Genomic DNA, 17,012 nt, shown 5'->3' with positions numbered 1-17,012 from the left:
GTCCCACACCTGGTAGTGCTCAATGCCAGGTTGGACGGGGCGTTGAGCAAACTGGTCTAGTGGAAGGTGTCCTTTCCCATGGTAGGTGGAAGTATTCAGATGATCTTTAAGGCCCCCACCAACCCTAACCATTCTGTGGCAAGCTGGGCAGAGTCCTCAGTGTGTGTCTTGGCTCGACTCAGGAAACCGATGGGGTAAAAGCCACTTCCTTTGATGTACAATTAGTTACCACAAGTACGGGCAGCTGAATGCCCAGCACCACAGATGAGGAGCCACAACGGAGGGCTCTGTGCCAGGCCACTGGCCATTGTCTTGGTCAGCCTGGAGACATCGGGGGAGCCTGAAGTACTTCTGATGTGCTGCAGCGGGTGCTGGGGGGCTGTGGCATGTCCATGGGTGCATCGCCCAAGCCTGGTTGGCTTCATTCACGGGGGCTTGGGGGTCAGGACGCAGCCGGGCCTTGCTTTGCCCCCAGAGCTGGCTCTGTCGCAGCCCCGGGGATAGGACGGGGGGCGCCTCTCCCCCTCGCTCCCCCCAGCCCACCCACCGCCGCCAGCGGACATTCCCGCCCCGGCCCCGGCAGCTGCCGCGGATCCGGCTCAGCGCCGCCCCCGGCCCCCCCGCAGCGCCTGCCGGCTCCCGCCGCTCGGGGTCTCCGCACCGCTGCCGCTGCCGGTGCGGCGGCGCGGGGGGCGGGCTGGGGGCGGGCCGGGGGCCGCGGCGCGGCCGTCGGGCCCGGCGCGCCGGCTCGGGGGCCGGGGAGGACCATGCACCGCGCTGCCTCCAACCAGCGCTCGGTCTCCTCCTCCTCGGGCTCCTTCCAGCCGCCGCCGCCGCCGCCGCCGCCGCCGCTGCCGCACGCCGCCGACCGGCAGCCCCTCTTCCCGGGGGGCTCCAACAGCGGCGGCAGCCGGCGGGGCTCGGGGTCGAGCTCGGGCTCGGCGCGGGCCCGCCGCACCCGCAGCCCCCGCAGCAGCACCGAGGAGGAGGAGGAGGAGGAGGAAGAAGAAGAAGAGGAGGACAGCATCAGCATCAGCAAGCCTCTGGTGCCGCCGCCCGCCGCCCCGCCGCCAGCCGCCGCCTCGCCGCTCCCTAGCAGCGGCAGCAGCAGCAGCAGCAGCAGCGGCGGGAGCCCGGGCCGCAGCATGACGGCGGCGGAGCTGTACGGGGCGGCGGCGGGCGGCGGGACGGTGGGCGGCGGGGCGGCGGCGGCGGCGCTGCTAGGGCCCGGCGGGGCGGCGGGCGGGAGGCGCTGGGGCTTCCAGGCGCTGTCCCTGGTGCTGCTGCTGGGGCAGGGCGCGCTGCTGGACCTGTACCTGATCGCAGTCACCGACCTGTACTGGTGCAGCTGGATCGCCACCGACCTGGTGCTGGCGGCCGGCTGGGGCATCTTCTTCTGCCGCAACAGCCGGGCGCGCCGCCGAGAGCGGCCCCCGCCGCCCCCCGGGCCGCCTCCGCCGCACCCGCTGCTGCTGCACGGCCCCCCCGGCGGGCGCGGGGCCGGGGGCCGGGGGGGCGGGGTTCCCCCCCGCGGCGGCGACTTTGCCTACGCTCACCTCGCCTGGCTCATCTACTCCATCGCCTTCACGCCCAAGGCGGCGCTGATCCTGGGCACCTCCATCCTGGAGCTGATCGAGCTGCGCCTGCCGCTGGGCACCACCGGCTTCCGCATCACGCTGGCGCTCTCCGCCCCGCTGCTGTACTGCCTGCTGCGGGCCATCGGCACCGAGGGCGCCGGGCAGCTGCTCCTGCCGCCGCAGCCGCCGCCGCAGCACCGCGCCGCCGCCGCTTTCCTCGCCACCTGCCTCGACCTCCTCGACAGCTTCTCCCTGCTGGAGCTGGTGCTGCAGCCCGGGCGGCCGGCGCCGCTGCCCGCCCCGCTGCGCTACCTCCTCATCGCAGTCTACTTCCTCTGCCTGGCCTCGCCGGTGCTGTGGCTGTACGAGCTCAGCGCCGCCCGCCCCCCCGGCGCCGCTCGCCTCGCCCTCCACCTCCTGCTGCCCGCCGGGCTGCTGGACGCCCCGCTCCTGGCGCTGCGCTGCCTCCTGCTCCTGCGCTACCAGCAGCCGCTCTCCCTTTTCATGTTGAAGAACCTCTTCTTCCTGGCCTGCCGCGGCCTGGAGGCGCTGGAGACCTGCTGCCTCCTCCGCCCCGCCGCCGCCCCGCCGCCCGTCAAGTACGGCCCCGGCGCTGCCGCTCCCGCCGCCGCCGCCCCGCTGGCCCACGGGCTCTCGGACGCCGACGTGGGGCCCCACGGGTACGTGAACGCCTTGGCGGTCACCGCGCAGGGCTGAGCCTCCCCCGGGCCGCCGCCCCCCGAGGGGCTCCCCGCAGCGTCGCTGCGGTCCTGCTCAGGTTCCCGCCGCCGCGGCCGAGCGGGAGAAGGGCTCTCGCTCTCCTCCCTGTCCCGCGGACACATCCAGCAGCGGAAGCTCAGCGCAAACCCGACTGCCGGCACGGGCCTACGGCTGGCGCTTGTCCCTGGAAAACACACCTGCCCTTCACGTCGAGTCCTGCCCCTCCGTGCTGTTCGGGGGATCCCGCTCTTCCCCTCCCGCTCCCCGCCAGGACATCTCGCTGCTTTGTGACCATAAAAGTTTAGGTTTTCCTTTCCCTCCTACACAACAAACAGGGACCAAATGGTGGATTTTGTCCCCTCCATTATTAACTCCTGCTGACCACAAGAAGATGCGAGAGGGCCCTGGCCAGCAGGGACGTGCCTTTGGGGTGCGGGCAGGGCCAAAGGAAGCGCGCTTTGGTTTCACTAGGTCTTGCAAAGCTTCTGCCTCCGTTTCCTAGCAGCATAGAGTTGTTCCAGCTGGAGGACCTCTGGGAGCATGCCAGCTAGCTGGTCATTTCAAGCCTAGGAGCCACTTTCTCCAAGCCAATACCGTCTACCTCTGTGCTTCAACCTTTTGCATCTTATGTTGACTTCACATGCTAAAGAAACAGGCAAATCCAGCATGGACATAATGCAGGGGCTTAGGCTCCATTTCACTACCACCGAGACATTTACTTCTGGTGAGAACAGGGTTTACAGCAGCCTATTGCTCGCTTCAGCCAGCAGCACCCAGGTGCTGGGGCTCTCATTTCTGTGAATATGCATGTTTATGGGATCAGCATTGGTTTTCTTTTATGCAGAGTGTACTGTCTCCCTTTCCATCAGCCAGGAAGGCTGGAAAGATTTCCTCTGGCCCCCTTCCATGTCTGCATGAGAGCACAGAGACAGGGCTCAGCCTGCAAACTGCCCCATCCCAAACAGCAGAGCAGAGGATGCTGGTGCTGCTTGGGGTGGGCACCGGGCTTGGCGAGCCTTGCATTTCAGTGCAGAAAGCAAGGACACACAAGCTTTGGTGACAGCCCGTGTACCAGCATCCTGTCCTCCATGTGCATGTGGGTCAGGGTAGGTGGGGAGAAAGTTAATTGTTAGTAATCTCTCATAAAAATACAGTTATCTTTGTTTTTTAAGCTCCATGAACGTTCGGTGGGGGTTAAGGCCTGCTCTTCTGTCTGGCTACAGCTGCTCCTGAAACCAGCCCAACGGAAGCAGGAGCACAGAGGCCACATTTGGAGGAAGGACTTTGCCCCTCCCAGGTTTATATTTTGTTATCTGGGCAAGGCTGCATCCATTGGGAAAATGACAATTTCACATCCTGAGCCTTTTTTCGAGCTGTCCTGACAGGAAGGGGAAGTAAAGCACAACCAACTGCTACCCAGAGCTAACAGCAGGACTGCAGGAACAGCCCAGACCTCTCCTCCACACACATCCATTCTTTCCTTCAGGGCTTGGGCTTCAGTGGGACCGAGCCTCTATCCCACTTCCCATTTCACAGGGTCAGATCAACTGCCTGCTCCAGTGGACTGCTCCGACAAAATGTTTACAGTCTGGTGACTTCCAGCTCCCACAGGCAGAAGTGGGGGTGCCATGGGCCTCTTCTCCCCCAGCTCCTGGCAGCTGATGAGTCTGGAGGAGCTAGAAAAGCCCCTTGGAAAGCTGGGGCAATAGTGCTTGTTCTGTTCAGAGCTGCAGCTATAGGACAGGTGACTCACTCCTCTCCCCTTGCCAAATGGAGAGTTGGCAAAGGCCAGGCTTAACGTTCCCACCAGTGCTTTATTTTTAACCTGAGCCCTTACGTGGGCAATTATGTGAATTTTGGCCAGTGGCCTTTCTCTTCAGTAACTTCTTTTTGTCTGGACAATCTTGGTGCTGTGAGTGACTGTGATTGTAAAACTTGGTACTGTGAACTTTTCCTATGTGATGTGAGATGTGTCGAGGGGATGCTAAGTTCCTGACCGAAGGAGGTGTACTTACAGGTAGATTTTGCTTGTACAGATACATTTCCTTGCACCTTCCTTTTTCACTGTTCAGACAGTAAAAGCTCAGCAAGAACTACAGTGTTGTTCAGGAGAGAATGAGATGATACCTGTACCTAGGAGTACTCCACGCTTCAGTCAAACAGCTGAAGAAAACCCCCCAAAACCAAAAAAACAGCCAAACACCTTTGCCACAAACAAGGTGAAGGGGAAAAAAAGCTATTTACCCTCAACTATGTTTTGCTGCTCCTATGGCTGAGGTCATAATAGCACAAAATTGATAATCCCTAATACACTGAAGTGTAAGTATAGTTGAGACACTACAAGGATCACAGCAGAATTATTGGGTCTTACTTCAGTACCCTTTCATAGTGCTTAACAAAGTTGCTGTTTCAACAGTGAGTGCCTTTTTTCAGTTAGGACATTATTGAGAAAATGGCATATTTGAAGTTTTTCTAGCCATGGCATATAAAAACAATTGACAGGGACATCACAGTTCAGATTTGTCTGTAGATGCAAAGGTTGCCTGGGACAGATGGCCTTGCAAAATGATGCTTCTGTTGCATAGAGTTCTTTTGTAGAAAAAGCAGATCGTCGTAGTGCCATGGTCTCTAGGTTATTAGCGAATGTGCTGTTTGGAGAGTGTAAAGCTCTTGTAGTAGCTGGCAGTACAGAAGCCTCCTTGCAAGGAAAAGGGCAGCTCTGCTGCCAATTACTTACTACAGAGAAATATTTAAAGCTCTTCAATGTCTTGGTTATAAGCCTGCTCCTCCTTTTGAATACTGTTCCCTTTGGTAATTGAGCTCTCGCTTCTATTTAAACCCTTTGCCTCATAAATAGATCCGTTTGCAGAAGAGAGTAACAGTGGTACCATTAAAGTGCAAACAATACCTCACCTGATGCACCTTGCACACCAACCATTTATCCTGCCAGCACTGAAATTATTGCTCCAGGTCAGTAACACTTTGCCAAATGATGTTGTGCCATAACACCCCTTGGGATCCCATTACAAGCCTTTTAACACAACTCAGCCATTTAGCATGTTATTGCTCTCCGTTTGCTATACTGACAAAAGAGATGACTACTCCCAGGAGGAGAAACTGAAGTGAGAGAAGGCCTGTGGCCAGTGGACACTTGGCATCCCCCTAGCATTAATCAGAACTTGTATTTTTTAAAAAGCAAGATTGTTAAAATAAAACTAGAAACTTGTGAGTGATTCTGCTCTTTATTTCGCTCCTTTGAGTCTTGCTGGGGTATTCAATTTTGCATTCACGGACCAACAGATGCATTCAAGTTACTTGATTTCCTCACTTTGGATCACCAAAATAGCATCTGGATTTTTCCCTTGAACTTCTTGCAAGTGAAAGCGAATTCTAAAAGCTGTACCACCACAGGAGTTATTTGGGAAGGGAATGACTAAGGCAAGAAAATCCAGATGACGCTTCTGAGCTTCCTATTTAAATGATGTATAGGAATTCATACCACTTGAAAAAGGCTCATGGGAGAAAAACCATCAGATTTACATGTTAATTGCTGCAAGAGAAAAGAAACTGTAAGAAGTGGGATCATCAAGATGACAGTTATTCTGAGAACGGGGTTCTCGCTGGAGACACATTGAGATCACAGCTGCCCCGGGTTAGCCCCTGGGGTGTTAGCTCCTGTACAGACAGCAAATAAAAGTGGCACCCAGTTTTCAGTTTGAATCTATGCAGGGACCATCCCTTTGTTAAGTCTTTCCAGGCATCTGGCTACAGAGACAGCAAGCTGATTGAACAGTCCTGCCTCACAGGCCAGCCCTGCACAGAAATGACAGACATTTCCCTTCTTTAACACCCATTTTGAAGGAGCATGCACCTCCTCACATGAGGGCCCTCATCTGTATTCAACTCAATTGGATACAGCCACAACCCTTTGCAGGAATGCTTTGGCACTTGTCAGCCAGTTCAGTTCTGGCTCCCAGTTTTGCTTCATATTTCTGCAAGGAATACTAACAGGAGTTAGGTGGAATTGAGCACATAAAAGAGTTTGAGTAAATATATCCAAAAAGTATTCTTGTTTTTTAATTTAAGCAATAAACCACAAGTTATAAACAAAAATATAAAATAAACATAATACAGATTATCTTCTGAGATACCAGATTTTTAAAAAGCTGAAATAAAAGAGCCTTAAGATTTTTTGACAAGTAAATTGGTAAGGACAGGATGATGACAAGCTTGTCTGAAAGGAGAAAGGCCTCGATCTATTTACATCTCACAGGCTGCTACCCAGTGGGCTGAACTGCAGACACCGTGATAACAAACAGGGTAAACACCAGCCTCAACTAGTCCGTCACCCAGCCAGCATACATAGGCCAACATAAAATAACTCACAGGTAACAAGCTTTACTGGTGTATTGAGCCCAATTTTTAAAAACCACTGGAGTTGATACAGTTACCATCACTGCTCCTGGAAGATGAACCCTTCATCTATAAAGTATTTCACAATGGTTAACCTAAACTACCTGCACTTGAATTTATACCCATATAAATACATTTTACACTCATTTTAGCTCAGCCTCCCCTAACTCGGTTATAATCTCCAAACCATCAAAACCATCTGCTGAAGCTACACTTTTTTCTCCTCCAGAATAGTCTTTCATTTCCGTAATTGTGTGTCACTACCCACATCTTCAGTTCGAGCCTTCCTGGTGCTAAGATATCCAAAGGCAAATAGCACTGCATCAGTGCGTTAGAGAACACATCAGATTCTCCTGATTCAGTAACTCTATTCAGCCCAATTCTTCTGTGTATCTTATATAACTGCATAAGAAGCCCAAATCCCAATTTTTGGTCCATTATCCCCTCTTTCTCCCCTTCCTCCTATTGCTGGTTTTCAGGCACATTCCTCCCAGTAGGGAGGTAGGAAGAGTTATGAAGACTCCTAATTTAAAAGTTTATCCTGCTTACTGCTCAGTTACCGCATTGGATTTCTGAATGGCTATGGAAACGCAGTTGCAAATGAACAAGTGGCAAAACTAAAAATCTCCATATATATGTATCAACCAGGTAGAGACAGCCCTAACCTAGTGTCGTGGTTTAAACCCAGCCAGACAGCTTGTTCACTCACTCCCAGTGAGCGGTGCTGGGCTGACAGCAATCAAGCCCCCCCCCCCGGGGCTCTCTCCTTCCCCGCTCCCGGAGGAGGAGATCGAAAGAGTGCAACTCCCACGGGTTGAGACAAGAACAATCCAGCAACCAATGTACAACACAAATCACCACCGCTACCACCAACGACAATGATAAGAGAAAATAACAAGGGAAGAGAATACAATACCACCGGCCAAGAAACGAGTCCCACCCGGAAGCCCGTGTCCTTCCGGGTAACTCCCAGTTACCCCCCACCCCGGGCATGACGTGCTGTGGTATGGAATACCTCTTTGGCTAGCCTGGGTCAGGCGTCCCGTCTCTGCTTCCTCCCGGCTTCTCCTCGTCCCTGGGAGAGCATGAGCCTCACAAAGTCCTTGGTCAGGGTAAACATCACTTAGCAACAACCGAAAACATCGGTATCACCAGCACTGTTCCCAGGCTGGAAGTCAAAACACAGCACCGCACCAGCTAACACAAAGGAAAAACATGACTGCTACTGCTGAACCCAGGACACCTAGCTAAAGTTTAAGGCACACATCTTTAACACAGTATTTACAACAAACTATTTAAGATGTGTATTAAAATGGCAATGTAAATGTTGCCATGTTATCTAAAGCTATTTTCCAAACTCTGGCCATGACTTTTATCCAGTGCAATAGAACCAGCACAGCTGTAGGGCATTTTGAAGGCACAAGTAGATGAGCCACTGCCATCCACCAGTGAGGATTCAATGTAATACATTTCCCCAAGGAACAGAACTACTGCCTGTTCTTTCACAGAGGTGGCTAATATTTGTTGCTTCTCTCCAGCTACTGGAAGCAGCATTACCAGTCTGCTGGGCAATCCTGTCTCCTAGCAGCAGACATGAAGAGCCTACCAGTAAGTCATTTATGAGAACAAGGATGGTGTTGGAAATGCAGTTTCAACACTATGCATGGTACCACATTCCATTCTGGTACTTCAAATGGAGCAGGTTCCAGACAGAGCCTAACAGTCCTCCAAAGATTGGCTAATGTCAATCACCTCAGCTGGACACTCCCAGTCAGGGCTCCGTTGAATGTCCTGGAAAAACAGCTGCTGCTGGAGGCTCTTCAGACTGTTCAAGACCTCTGCAGAGAGTTCATGGAAGACCGCCTGGTTTTCCTGATCCTCCTCTTCCTCTTCTTCTTCCTCCTCCTCCACAGGGTCATCAGGAGGCAAAGGAGAACATCTAGAGATGTAGCCCTGGTCTGACTGCACTGACTGTCTTTGGTCTTTGCATTGGTCATCAAAGACCAACTGGTGTTGTTTGTCAGCCTCCTCTTGGCAGAGAAATGGCTCTGAAGGAATGACACTCTGCTGATAGAGAGAGTACATAAGTCCATTCAGATGGTGTCTCAAGTTACCAGAGAGGTTTGCAGGACTCTGGTCATCTATTGCTGAAACTTCAGAGTCATCATGGAGGATGACATTATTCCTCATTGGAATGCTTGTCTCCAGAAGGGGAACTCCTTCCATACAGTCCTCATTACTCAGCACTTGCTGGCCAAGTATATTTCTATCTTCCATGGAAGAGAGCGGCTCCATTACCTGAACTAGAGGAGCCTCATCCATAGGAAGGACAACAGTCTGAGAAGTCATATCCCCACATGGATTAAGCTGAGGTTGCAGCTTACAGCCTCCACTTTCACCTTCATGCATGTGGAGGTTGATGACATAGGAGCAGTTAGGGTCAGGCTCCCGCAGGTGCAGCTGGTGTTTCACAATTCCACCTGGTTCATTTAGCAAGGAATCCACCTGGCTCTCTCTGTTTAGGGACAGAGACTCTTCATCATTATCCAAGCAGATGGCTTCGCTCTCAAACCAGTCTGGGTGCTCAGTTTGCCAATTCTTGAACTTTTGTACTGCCTCTTTCAACTTCCTCCCACTAGGGGTATCAATGTAGTTATCAGCTGTGATTTCCTGGATTCGATGGATGCGCCCAGGTTCAAACTTCTCCAGATCCTGAATCCGAAAATAAATATCCTCAAACTTGTTCATCAGTTGGTACCTGGATGTGACATTGAACAGATCAGGTATATCTTTCTCACTACTTATCCCCTCAAAATAGCAGACTATATACATTCCAAAACAAGCTGGCTTCTTGAAATCTGGGAGGATCAGATTCAAGGCTGGGGTGAACAGGTCTCCCATTGGCTTTTGCTGATCTTGCTTGAGACACACAGGCTCACTCCCAAGCATGGCCTGCCATTTGGCTTGGGTGCCCCGTGAGCATAAGATGATGATCTTCGAAGATAGGTCTTCCATTTCCTTCTTCTGTCGAGTAAGCCAGGGTAATGGCCCTAACTCTGAGATCTGATGATCTTCCAGCAGATCTAAGGCTACAGCGGTACCACAGACTGTCATCAGAAACTCAGCAAACTTCAGCACCACATCCACATACAGCAGGTGATCAGCAGAGTACACAATCCAAACCTTTCGGGGCTTCAGTGGTGGCAGAGGAAGGTCAGTATATGGTGCTGCTGAAAGACAAAAACATGTTAATTTCAGCCACATTCCCAAAATTGTAATGGTACAAGTCAGCAGCAACTAACATAGGACAATATTAACAACAGATTATAGGAACTACCAGTTCTGAAGCTATTGTGGCATCATATGCAGGCAACATCTCACTGTGCAAATTTAACATAAAAATCCGGACAGTGAAGCTGTGATTTACAATAATGCCCGAATAGTTCATGGAATTTCACCACACAAAAACAACACACCAGATTCAAGAGGCTTGCAAATGTAGCTATATTCCCTGCTGGAGTGCCGAATGCACCCATCCCAAAACAATCTGATATTGCTATGGCTTAGATAATTAATAGAGTTTCTTTTGCCAGTACAGCACCAACTGCATCAAAGGCCTTACCACTTTACAAAGGAACCATCTCCCATTAGGCAAACATGGCATTCCAAATTCCATATACAAAGTCTGTTTTAGCTCAACAGGAAGATCCTAAGGCTACTATAGAGTAGTAGAGCCTATGAGAACTCCTTCTGGACAACTGTGAGACTACCAGAATGTATTACATGTGCTTGATTAAACACAGGCAGGATGTCTTACCAGTTTGCAAATTATTGTGGTTGCATTTCCCTCGCCAGTGTCCTGGAAGAGAAAGTCACTGTCAGTTCTGAAAACATGAAATAAGATCATATCCTTAAAAGGACAACACCTTTCAAACAGTCAGTTAAAAAAAAAACCATAATCTTTAACTATGCAGGGATAAAACCATGGAGAGAGAGAAGCCTAATAAAAAAGAAAAAAAAAAAAAAAGACTTTTCTACAGCAGATTTTGCTATGTACTTCACTATATTTTTACCAACCAGCAAGTTGCACAGTTCCAATGTGATAACTGCTTCACGGTTGCAGCACAAAAGACTAGGAATTAGTCTTTAAGTACCCAATTTTCCAACCCACTCAATGTCAACCTATGTGCCCTGTCTCCCTTCTTACATCTTAATTGAAAAACATTATTTAAACTCAAAATAGCATAAAAATAAATTTTGTACAGATTTTGAGAGACAGGGGAAAAATTACAGTCTGGACAAATAGAAAGCTTCTGCCCTGCAGAACTCTTACGCAGTACAGGAAAAAAAAAATAAATGGAAAAGATATCTGTAGCAATCTGCAGGAAACAAAGGACTGAACAATGAAGTTCCTTTTTTGGCTCATAAACTGAAGTCCTATGAAAATAGAGTATCAGCGCATAATCCACAGAAGACTTTGCTTAACTACGTGGATGGTATTAGGATGTTACAAGTCCTGGGATGTAAAACAGAAGAAAGTGTTTACAAGTCGCTACCTCAGTGGCAAGACATCAGAACAGCAAGGAAGAAAATAGGAATAAAAATAGGTACAGAAGTAGAACAAAATAGTTTTAGCATTGATTTTTTTCTTCCTAGCTGGTATGAGTCTTACCTGCTCGTTTTTTGGTCATACACATTACACCTGCTATGACTGATCCCACCAGTAACACACAGATCCCAGTGATACACCAGTAGAGCCATATAATCATATCGCCTGCAGTACAAAAATAGTGCTCAGACATTGCTATAAACAAACAGAGCTTCATGAAAGAACAGAAGTTTCTTGAGCAGCAGGGGCCAAGGGAGAAGGATCCTGGCTCTGCCTAAAACCACAGACAGTCCAGCACTTCCCCCTTACAACATAACACAGTCACTTCTCACACCAAATTTCTGCTTTCATGATGATGCTCTACACCATAAACTTGTCCCACAAAGAACCATATGTGCAGCACACTGAAAACACAGATCAATAACCTTCCTCTAAATAGCAATTTTTACCCAGCTTTGACAGGCATGCCTCCCATGCCCTGCCTGTTCATGTAATCCATCTTTAACCTAAAAAAAAAAGAATAAAAACCAAAAAACCAACAACAAACCCCCCACCATTTTGGATAATGTATTTTTTTTTTTTCAATCTACAGGTGTTTAAATCTTGGGCAAACTAACTCCTTACAGGTGTTGTTGCAGCCAAAAAAAGATGTCAAATCACTATGCACATGATTTATCTTGATATTCATAAAAATGAATATATGCAAGCTATTATCTCCAAAGCTGTTTTATATTATGCAAATTTTTTTAACACTGAGCAAAGTGACAGAAAGTATTTTATATTAAGCCTCTTCTTGTCAAAACTGTTTCTCAAAGAATTTTGTGCAAGTGAAGTATGCCTAAAAAATAGCTCTTTAAGGTTCACACTGCATACAAATACTTGCCTTGTGAAATCATGGTGAAATAATGAAACTTTTAACACAATTCATTCTGAGCTCAGTGTTACAAGGAGACATTTCCTGCCCTCTGGGTCATTCCCAGGGAGGATCATTAGTTATTCTATATGACAGGAAAAGAGCAGCAGAAAAGGAGTTGCAGGGTATTGGAAGAGCTTCTTACCTGATGGGTCTGTACCTGCAAAAGACAAGAGTTACATTAAAAGATCAGCTCTCATCTGTAAGACAATGGGAATCTAATTTACAGGAAAGGAGTTCTCACTTGGAGCTGGTGAACATGGGATGAAAGCAGAGTGTCTCAGGCAGTCTGTGCCACAGTTTGCAAAAAACGGCTGAATCTGCAGTTGAAATAAATTCAGAAAACAGAAGCTATTGTTAAAAGCAATTTTGTACTCCACTTTATCTTTCCCCTGCCCCAATATTCCCCATATTTTTGCACAAGGACCCATAATTCACATTTCCCTTCAGCAAACAACATCAATCAAGATTTCTACACTACATTAAGAAGGCAGCAAGCTCCTGAGGTTGAACACTTGCCATTCCCTCTCCACAGTCCATGATTTGGCAACCCTATACTAAGGAAAAAACACTGTCTACAGAGAATACCTATATAAAAAATATTGTCCTCTCAGCCACAATAATTTTCCTGATACAGATAATTAAGGATTAGCGAATCTCAGAACAAAACACTCTGCAAAACCCCCACAACATTCCTAAGCTGGTCACTGCATTGCAGGTGAAGGAAAGACACAGGGAAAAGAGTGAGATCCTACCTGTATTTTGTAGTTGCAGCAAGCTCTTATGTTTTTCTCTATTTTGATAGTGACATTCACTTGCTGTTGTAGTCCACCCTGCAGAAATCAGGTGTAAGTTACAGGGGAAGGAAGAAAATTAACTGAAAGCAGGAAAAAAAGAGTCAACATGAGAATATAGAGTGGTCCAAAGCAGCAGAAATTGCTTCTTTGTTTAGGAGAGGAACAAGAAGCCCAGAAAACAAAACAGATAAATGGTCAGGTCACCATCACTGCAGGTGTCTGGCATGACAGACCTATTAAGACAGCAGGCTGAAGTTGCATAGGTAATAGGAAACAATTAAGGATGCACACTGTATAACTGCAAACATGTTAACTTAAACTTACACTTTCTTAATAACGTAAATGCCTTCAGTTATTTAATGTGTAAGCATTAACAAGCTTCCTCTAATTAAAACTGCTGTCAACACTGCTACTTCTGACACGAGAACAGGCAAATAAGCTGCCCTTGTTACCTGCTGTACACAATCTAAAAATATTCTTTACAATGACTAGCCAATACATACTCCAAAATGACATATATTCCCCTCGACCAGGGAAATATGCACATCAGCTGTGTCAGTGGATGCAATATGAAGGGTTTTAAGTGTGAAAGGAATGGAAAGATGAAACAAACTGGATGCCAATATATCTGCCCTCCCACAAGGAAAGGTGGGGACTGGTACCAAATAGTCAGCATTTTTCCTCCCTTGGACGCCTGAAGGGGAACATTTCTTATGTCAGAAGATAACTCTGGATCTATTTTGAGCTTCTCAACAACACAGGCTGTAAGATCTAGAGGAATTTATTCTCAGTTTGGCTGAAACATCTGTTATAAACCCACTCATTCTTGATCTAAACAAAAAATAATTCATTACCCTCCCCTGCTGCCATCACATTTGATAAACTACTTAAATGATTTATTGAAATTTTGCACCTCCATTTTGGTTGATTTATTTAGTCTTAACCCACTGGCATTGGCTTGACAAAGGTAACAGAGCCCAGAGAGTCGCCTATCAAATTGCAGGTTTCACTGCAGATGTTTACAGATTGCTTCATGCATTATAAAAATCTCTTATCTTTTATCCACCAAATTTCTGAAACAGAGTTCCTCTTTCCAAATGCAATTAAAAATCTGTGAAAGTACTTCCTTGCAAATTGCTGTTCAAGTGCATTTGTTACACCTTCTACATCATGATGCCCTATCCCTGGCAGTGTTCAAGGCCAGGTTGGACAGAGCCTTGGGCAACATGGTCTAGTGTGAGGTGTCCCTGCCCATGGCAGGGGGGTTGGAACTAGATGATCTTAAGGCCCTTTCCAACCCAAACCATTCTATGATTCTATGGCTGCAAGTCTGTGGTTAGCAACCATTAAAGAAACATTCCTCTAAAATACCACACAAGGTATCATTTAGGAAGGTAATTACCTCAGTGAAATCACGTGTGATCATTTTACACTTCTTCTCATCCAGGAAACTGGCCACATGAATTTGGTATCGGGCTGACTCCATCCATGGGTTAAAGCTCACAAGCAGAGTTGTATCATCTAGACTTTTACCTTGGATCCTGGGCTCCCACAAGCTGCCTGGAAATAGTGCAGATATGCCAAAGTTTCTCAATTGTCAGAAATATTTCAATAGAGCACCTATATCTACAGTAAAGAAAATTCTCCATTCTGAGATGTCTCTCAGCCATCTGATTCTTAGAAAAATAATAGCTGAGTGGTACAGGAATAGGAACAGCTCAACTGGGTGCCTCTGGGGAGGGACAAAGAAATTCCTGGTTTTTTATACACCTGACCATCACTTACGGTTCACATGCCTCTTGGGCCAATAGTTTTGGTTCTCCTCATCCATCACCGAGTTCATCTGTTGTCAAGGGGGGCCAAAATTTGTTTTTTTCTCTCTCTGGTTGTTGCTCCTTGCTAACAGATGCAATTCCTTTATCTTCTAATTTGCACTGGTCTCAAGGCCTTCATGTACATAACTAAGCACAGGTTGTAAATTAAGTTCAGCTTTACCTAGGTGAGAGTTAGCTGCTTGTGGCCCAAAGCTCCAGAAACTTCAGCTTCTCATGCTAAGCAAAACCACCCAGTCAAAAACAACTCAGTTAAAAGAATTCAAACTAAACAATTTGAGAGCATTGGGCTTGTTCAACTTGAAGAAAAGGCTCTGGGAAGACCTTATAACCATCTTCCAGTACCTAAAGGGGGCTGCAAGAAATTTGGAGAGGGTTTTTTTACAAGCGTATGTAGTGACAGGAGAAGGGGAAATGACTTTAAGCTGACAGAAGAGAGATTTAGACTAGACATTAGGAAGAAGTTTTTCATTCTGAGGGTGGCGAGACACTGGAACAGGTTGCCCAAAGAAGCTGTGGATGCCCCATCCCTGGCAGAGTTCAAGGCCAGGCTGGACAAGGCTTTGAGCAACCTGGTCTAGTGGAAGGTGTCCCTGCCCATGGCAGGGAGGTTGGAACTGGATGGTCTTTAAGATCCCTTCCAACCCAAACCATTCTGTAAGGCTGTGGAACTTTATTCATTACATCTAGCTCAGATATTTTTACCTGTGTTTATACATGGGATGGTTCTTTTCATCAGAGAGTCCTTGCAATCTGCAAGAAAGACCACCAGTGACTAGTCAGAAACACTGTATTTCCATTTAGGAAAAAAAAGACCATTTTCTTATCAGAAGTCAGACATCACCTAACCAAACCCTCCTTGATGGAGACCTTTTGTCAATGCAGGAGCAAAATATTGCTGCAGAATAGTATTGGTTTCCAGTGTGTGAACTAGACTCCCTGTGATGTTATGGTGCCTTCATTTTTTCCAGAGCAAAGATAATTGATAAGAGTGAAAACATACAATTTTATAACAGGAATATTTGACAATCCTTGCTAATGTAAGACTTGTGCAGAGAGGGTCATAGTAGAATTAAGACTTCATATTCATCTCTGGGCCTTGTGATCATGCCACAGCAATAGATTCCTCCAAAACACTCTGCCCCAGGAAAACTATGAGGATGGAATTTTTCTTGATCCTAAAATACTTTTCCAAGTTTATAATTCTCTTTGCTTCATTTAGCAGATTGGCTCTGGTGTTTGGGACCTTCATCAGTCCAACACAGAGTTCAATATTTAACATTTAGCAGTGTGGGATTTACAAGTCTCAGCTTAAACTATGTCTCTCCTCCCAGGTCTGGACAAAGGAAAAGGCACAAGTCCCTGCTTAAATAGTTGAAAAAACCCACTGCATATCTTAAATTTCTCACTTTCAACGATGGAATATTTACAGTGCCCCTGTAATTCACCTGTAAACTCTAATCAGCAAAGCTTCCTGCAACTGCTGAGCTTGACACAATGCATTAGGTTTCTGAAGAACAGTGGAGGATAAAAGCTGGGAAGTTCTCCAAGTGTAAGAAAGGGTAAGAGGGCTGAATCCCAAGTGCTCCCTCTCCTTTTCCAGCTCACATTGACTGACACACCACACACTTTGCCATTTTATAAAATCATGTTGACAACTATAAACAAGTTAAAAAGAAAATTATGGAACAGTTTAAGCTTTGTATTGAATGCCAAACATTCACAAACTGGTTAGTGCAGCCAGAGGGCACTGCAGATGCCCAACATCTTTGGGGAAAACAACAAAAATTCTTGTTAGTTATAGGAAGATTTTCACATACACACAGAACAGTCTTAAGCTCAAGACCTAGAGTAAACTAGACATCTCTTACCAGGCACTGTGAGAGACGTGGACTTGTAATTGTAGTCCCCAACTACCCCCAGTTTGGGGAGGTGGTAGACAGTAACTTGGTAAGTCTGGCCAGGTTCCACTTCAAAACGGTCAAAAGTGAAATTCCACTGAAAACAAAACACATTCACAAGGACTTAAACAAGAAGGTTTTTCTATTAAGACATTGCAAGTAACAGCTAACTTGGCTGACTTGTTCCACTATGTTCCCTCAACCCATGACACTTTTTCTGAAGCTTGACTATTAATAAAATGGAACTCAA

At 47.4% G+C, this 17,012-nt stretch overlaps 2 protein-coding genes across 5 annotated transcripts in view; one reads left to right on the top strand and one right to left on the bottom strand.

Moving 5' to 3' along the window:
• Positions 1-59: 59 nt before the first annotated feature.
• On the top strand, positions 60-2,396 carry TMEM121B (transmembrane protein 121B). Its single transcript, XM_062616693.1, is given in 1 exon segment — positions 60-2,396. A coding segment is annotated over 1 exon segment (2,046 nt). The 5' UTR covers positions 60-248; the 3' UTR covers positions 2,295-2,396.
• A 3,956-nt stretch (positions 2,397-6,352) lies between these two features.
• IL17RA (interleukin 17 receptor A) overlaps positions 6,353-17,012 on the bottom strand; it is a 32,009-nt gene continuing 21,349 nt past the window's right edge. The window contains exons 5-14 of one of the 4 annotated variants that reach the window (XM_062616675.1): positions 16,733-16,859; positions 15,567-15,614; positions 14,432-14,589; positions 12,988-13,065; positions 12,477-12,552; positions 12,378-12,392; positions 11,383-11,484; positions 10,528-10,569; positions 7,954-9,940; positions 6,353-7,375 (exon numbers count right to left, since the gene is read on the bottom strand). In XM_062616675.1, coding sequence (XP_062472659.1) covers positions 8,427-9,940; positions 10,528-10,569; positions 11,383-11,484; positions 12,378-12,392; positions 12,477-12,552; positions 12,988-13,065; positions 14,432-14,589; positions 15,567-15,614; positions 16,733-16,859 — 2,160 coding nt within the window. In that variant the 3' untranslated portion in view covers positions 6,353-7,375; positions 7,954-8,426. Of the gene's footprint in view, positions 7,376-7,953; positions 9,941-10,527; positions 10,570-11,382; positions 11,490-12,377; positions 12,393-12,466; positions 12,553-12,987; positions 13,066-14,431; positions 14,590-15,566; positions 15,615-16,732; positions 16,860-17,012 lie in introns of all 4 variants that reach the window. The other 3 variants (XM_062616678.1, XM_062616677.1, XM_062616679.1) reach the window with 3 other exon arrangements.

The sequence above is a fragment of the Pezoporus occidentalis genome, unplaced genomic scaffold (genome assembly GCF_034315485.1).
Source record: "Pezoporus occidentalis ecotype Australia unplaced genomic scaffold, CSIRO_AGI_Poc_V1 ctg19, whole genome shotgun sequence".
Classification (NCBI taxonomy): Eukaryota; Metazoa; Chordata; class Aves; order Psittaciformes; family Psittacidae; genus Pezoporus; species Pezoporus occidentalis.
The sequence above is the reverse complement of the archived record's forward strand: the minus strand, read 5'-3'. Positions and strand labels throughout refer to the sequence as shown.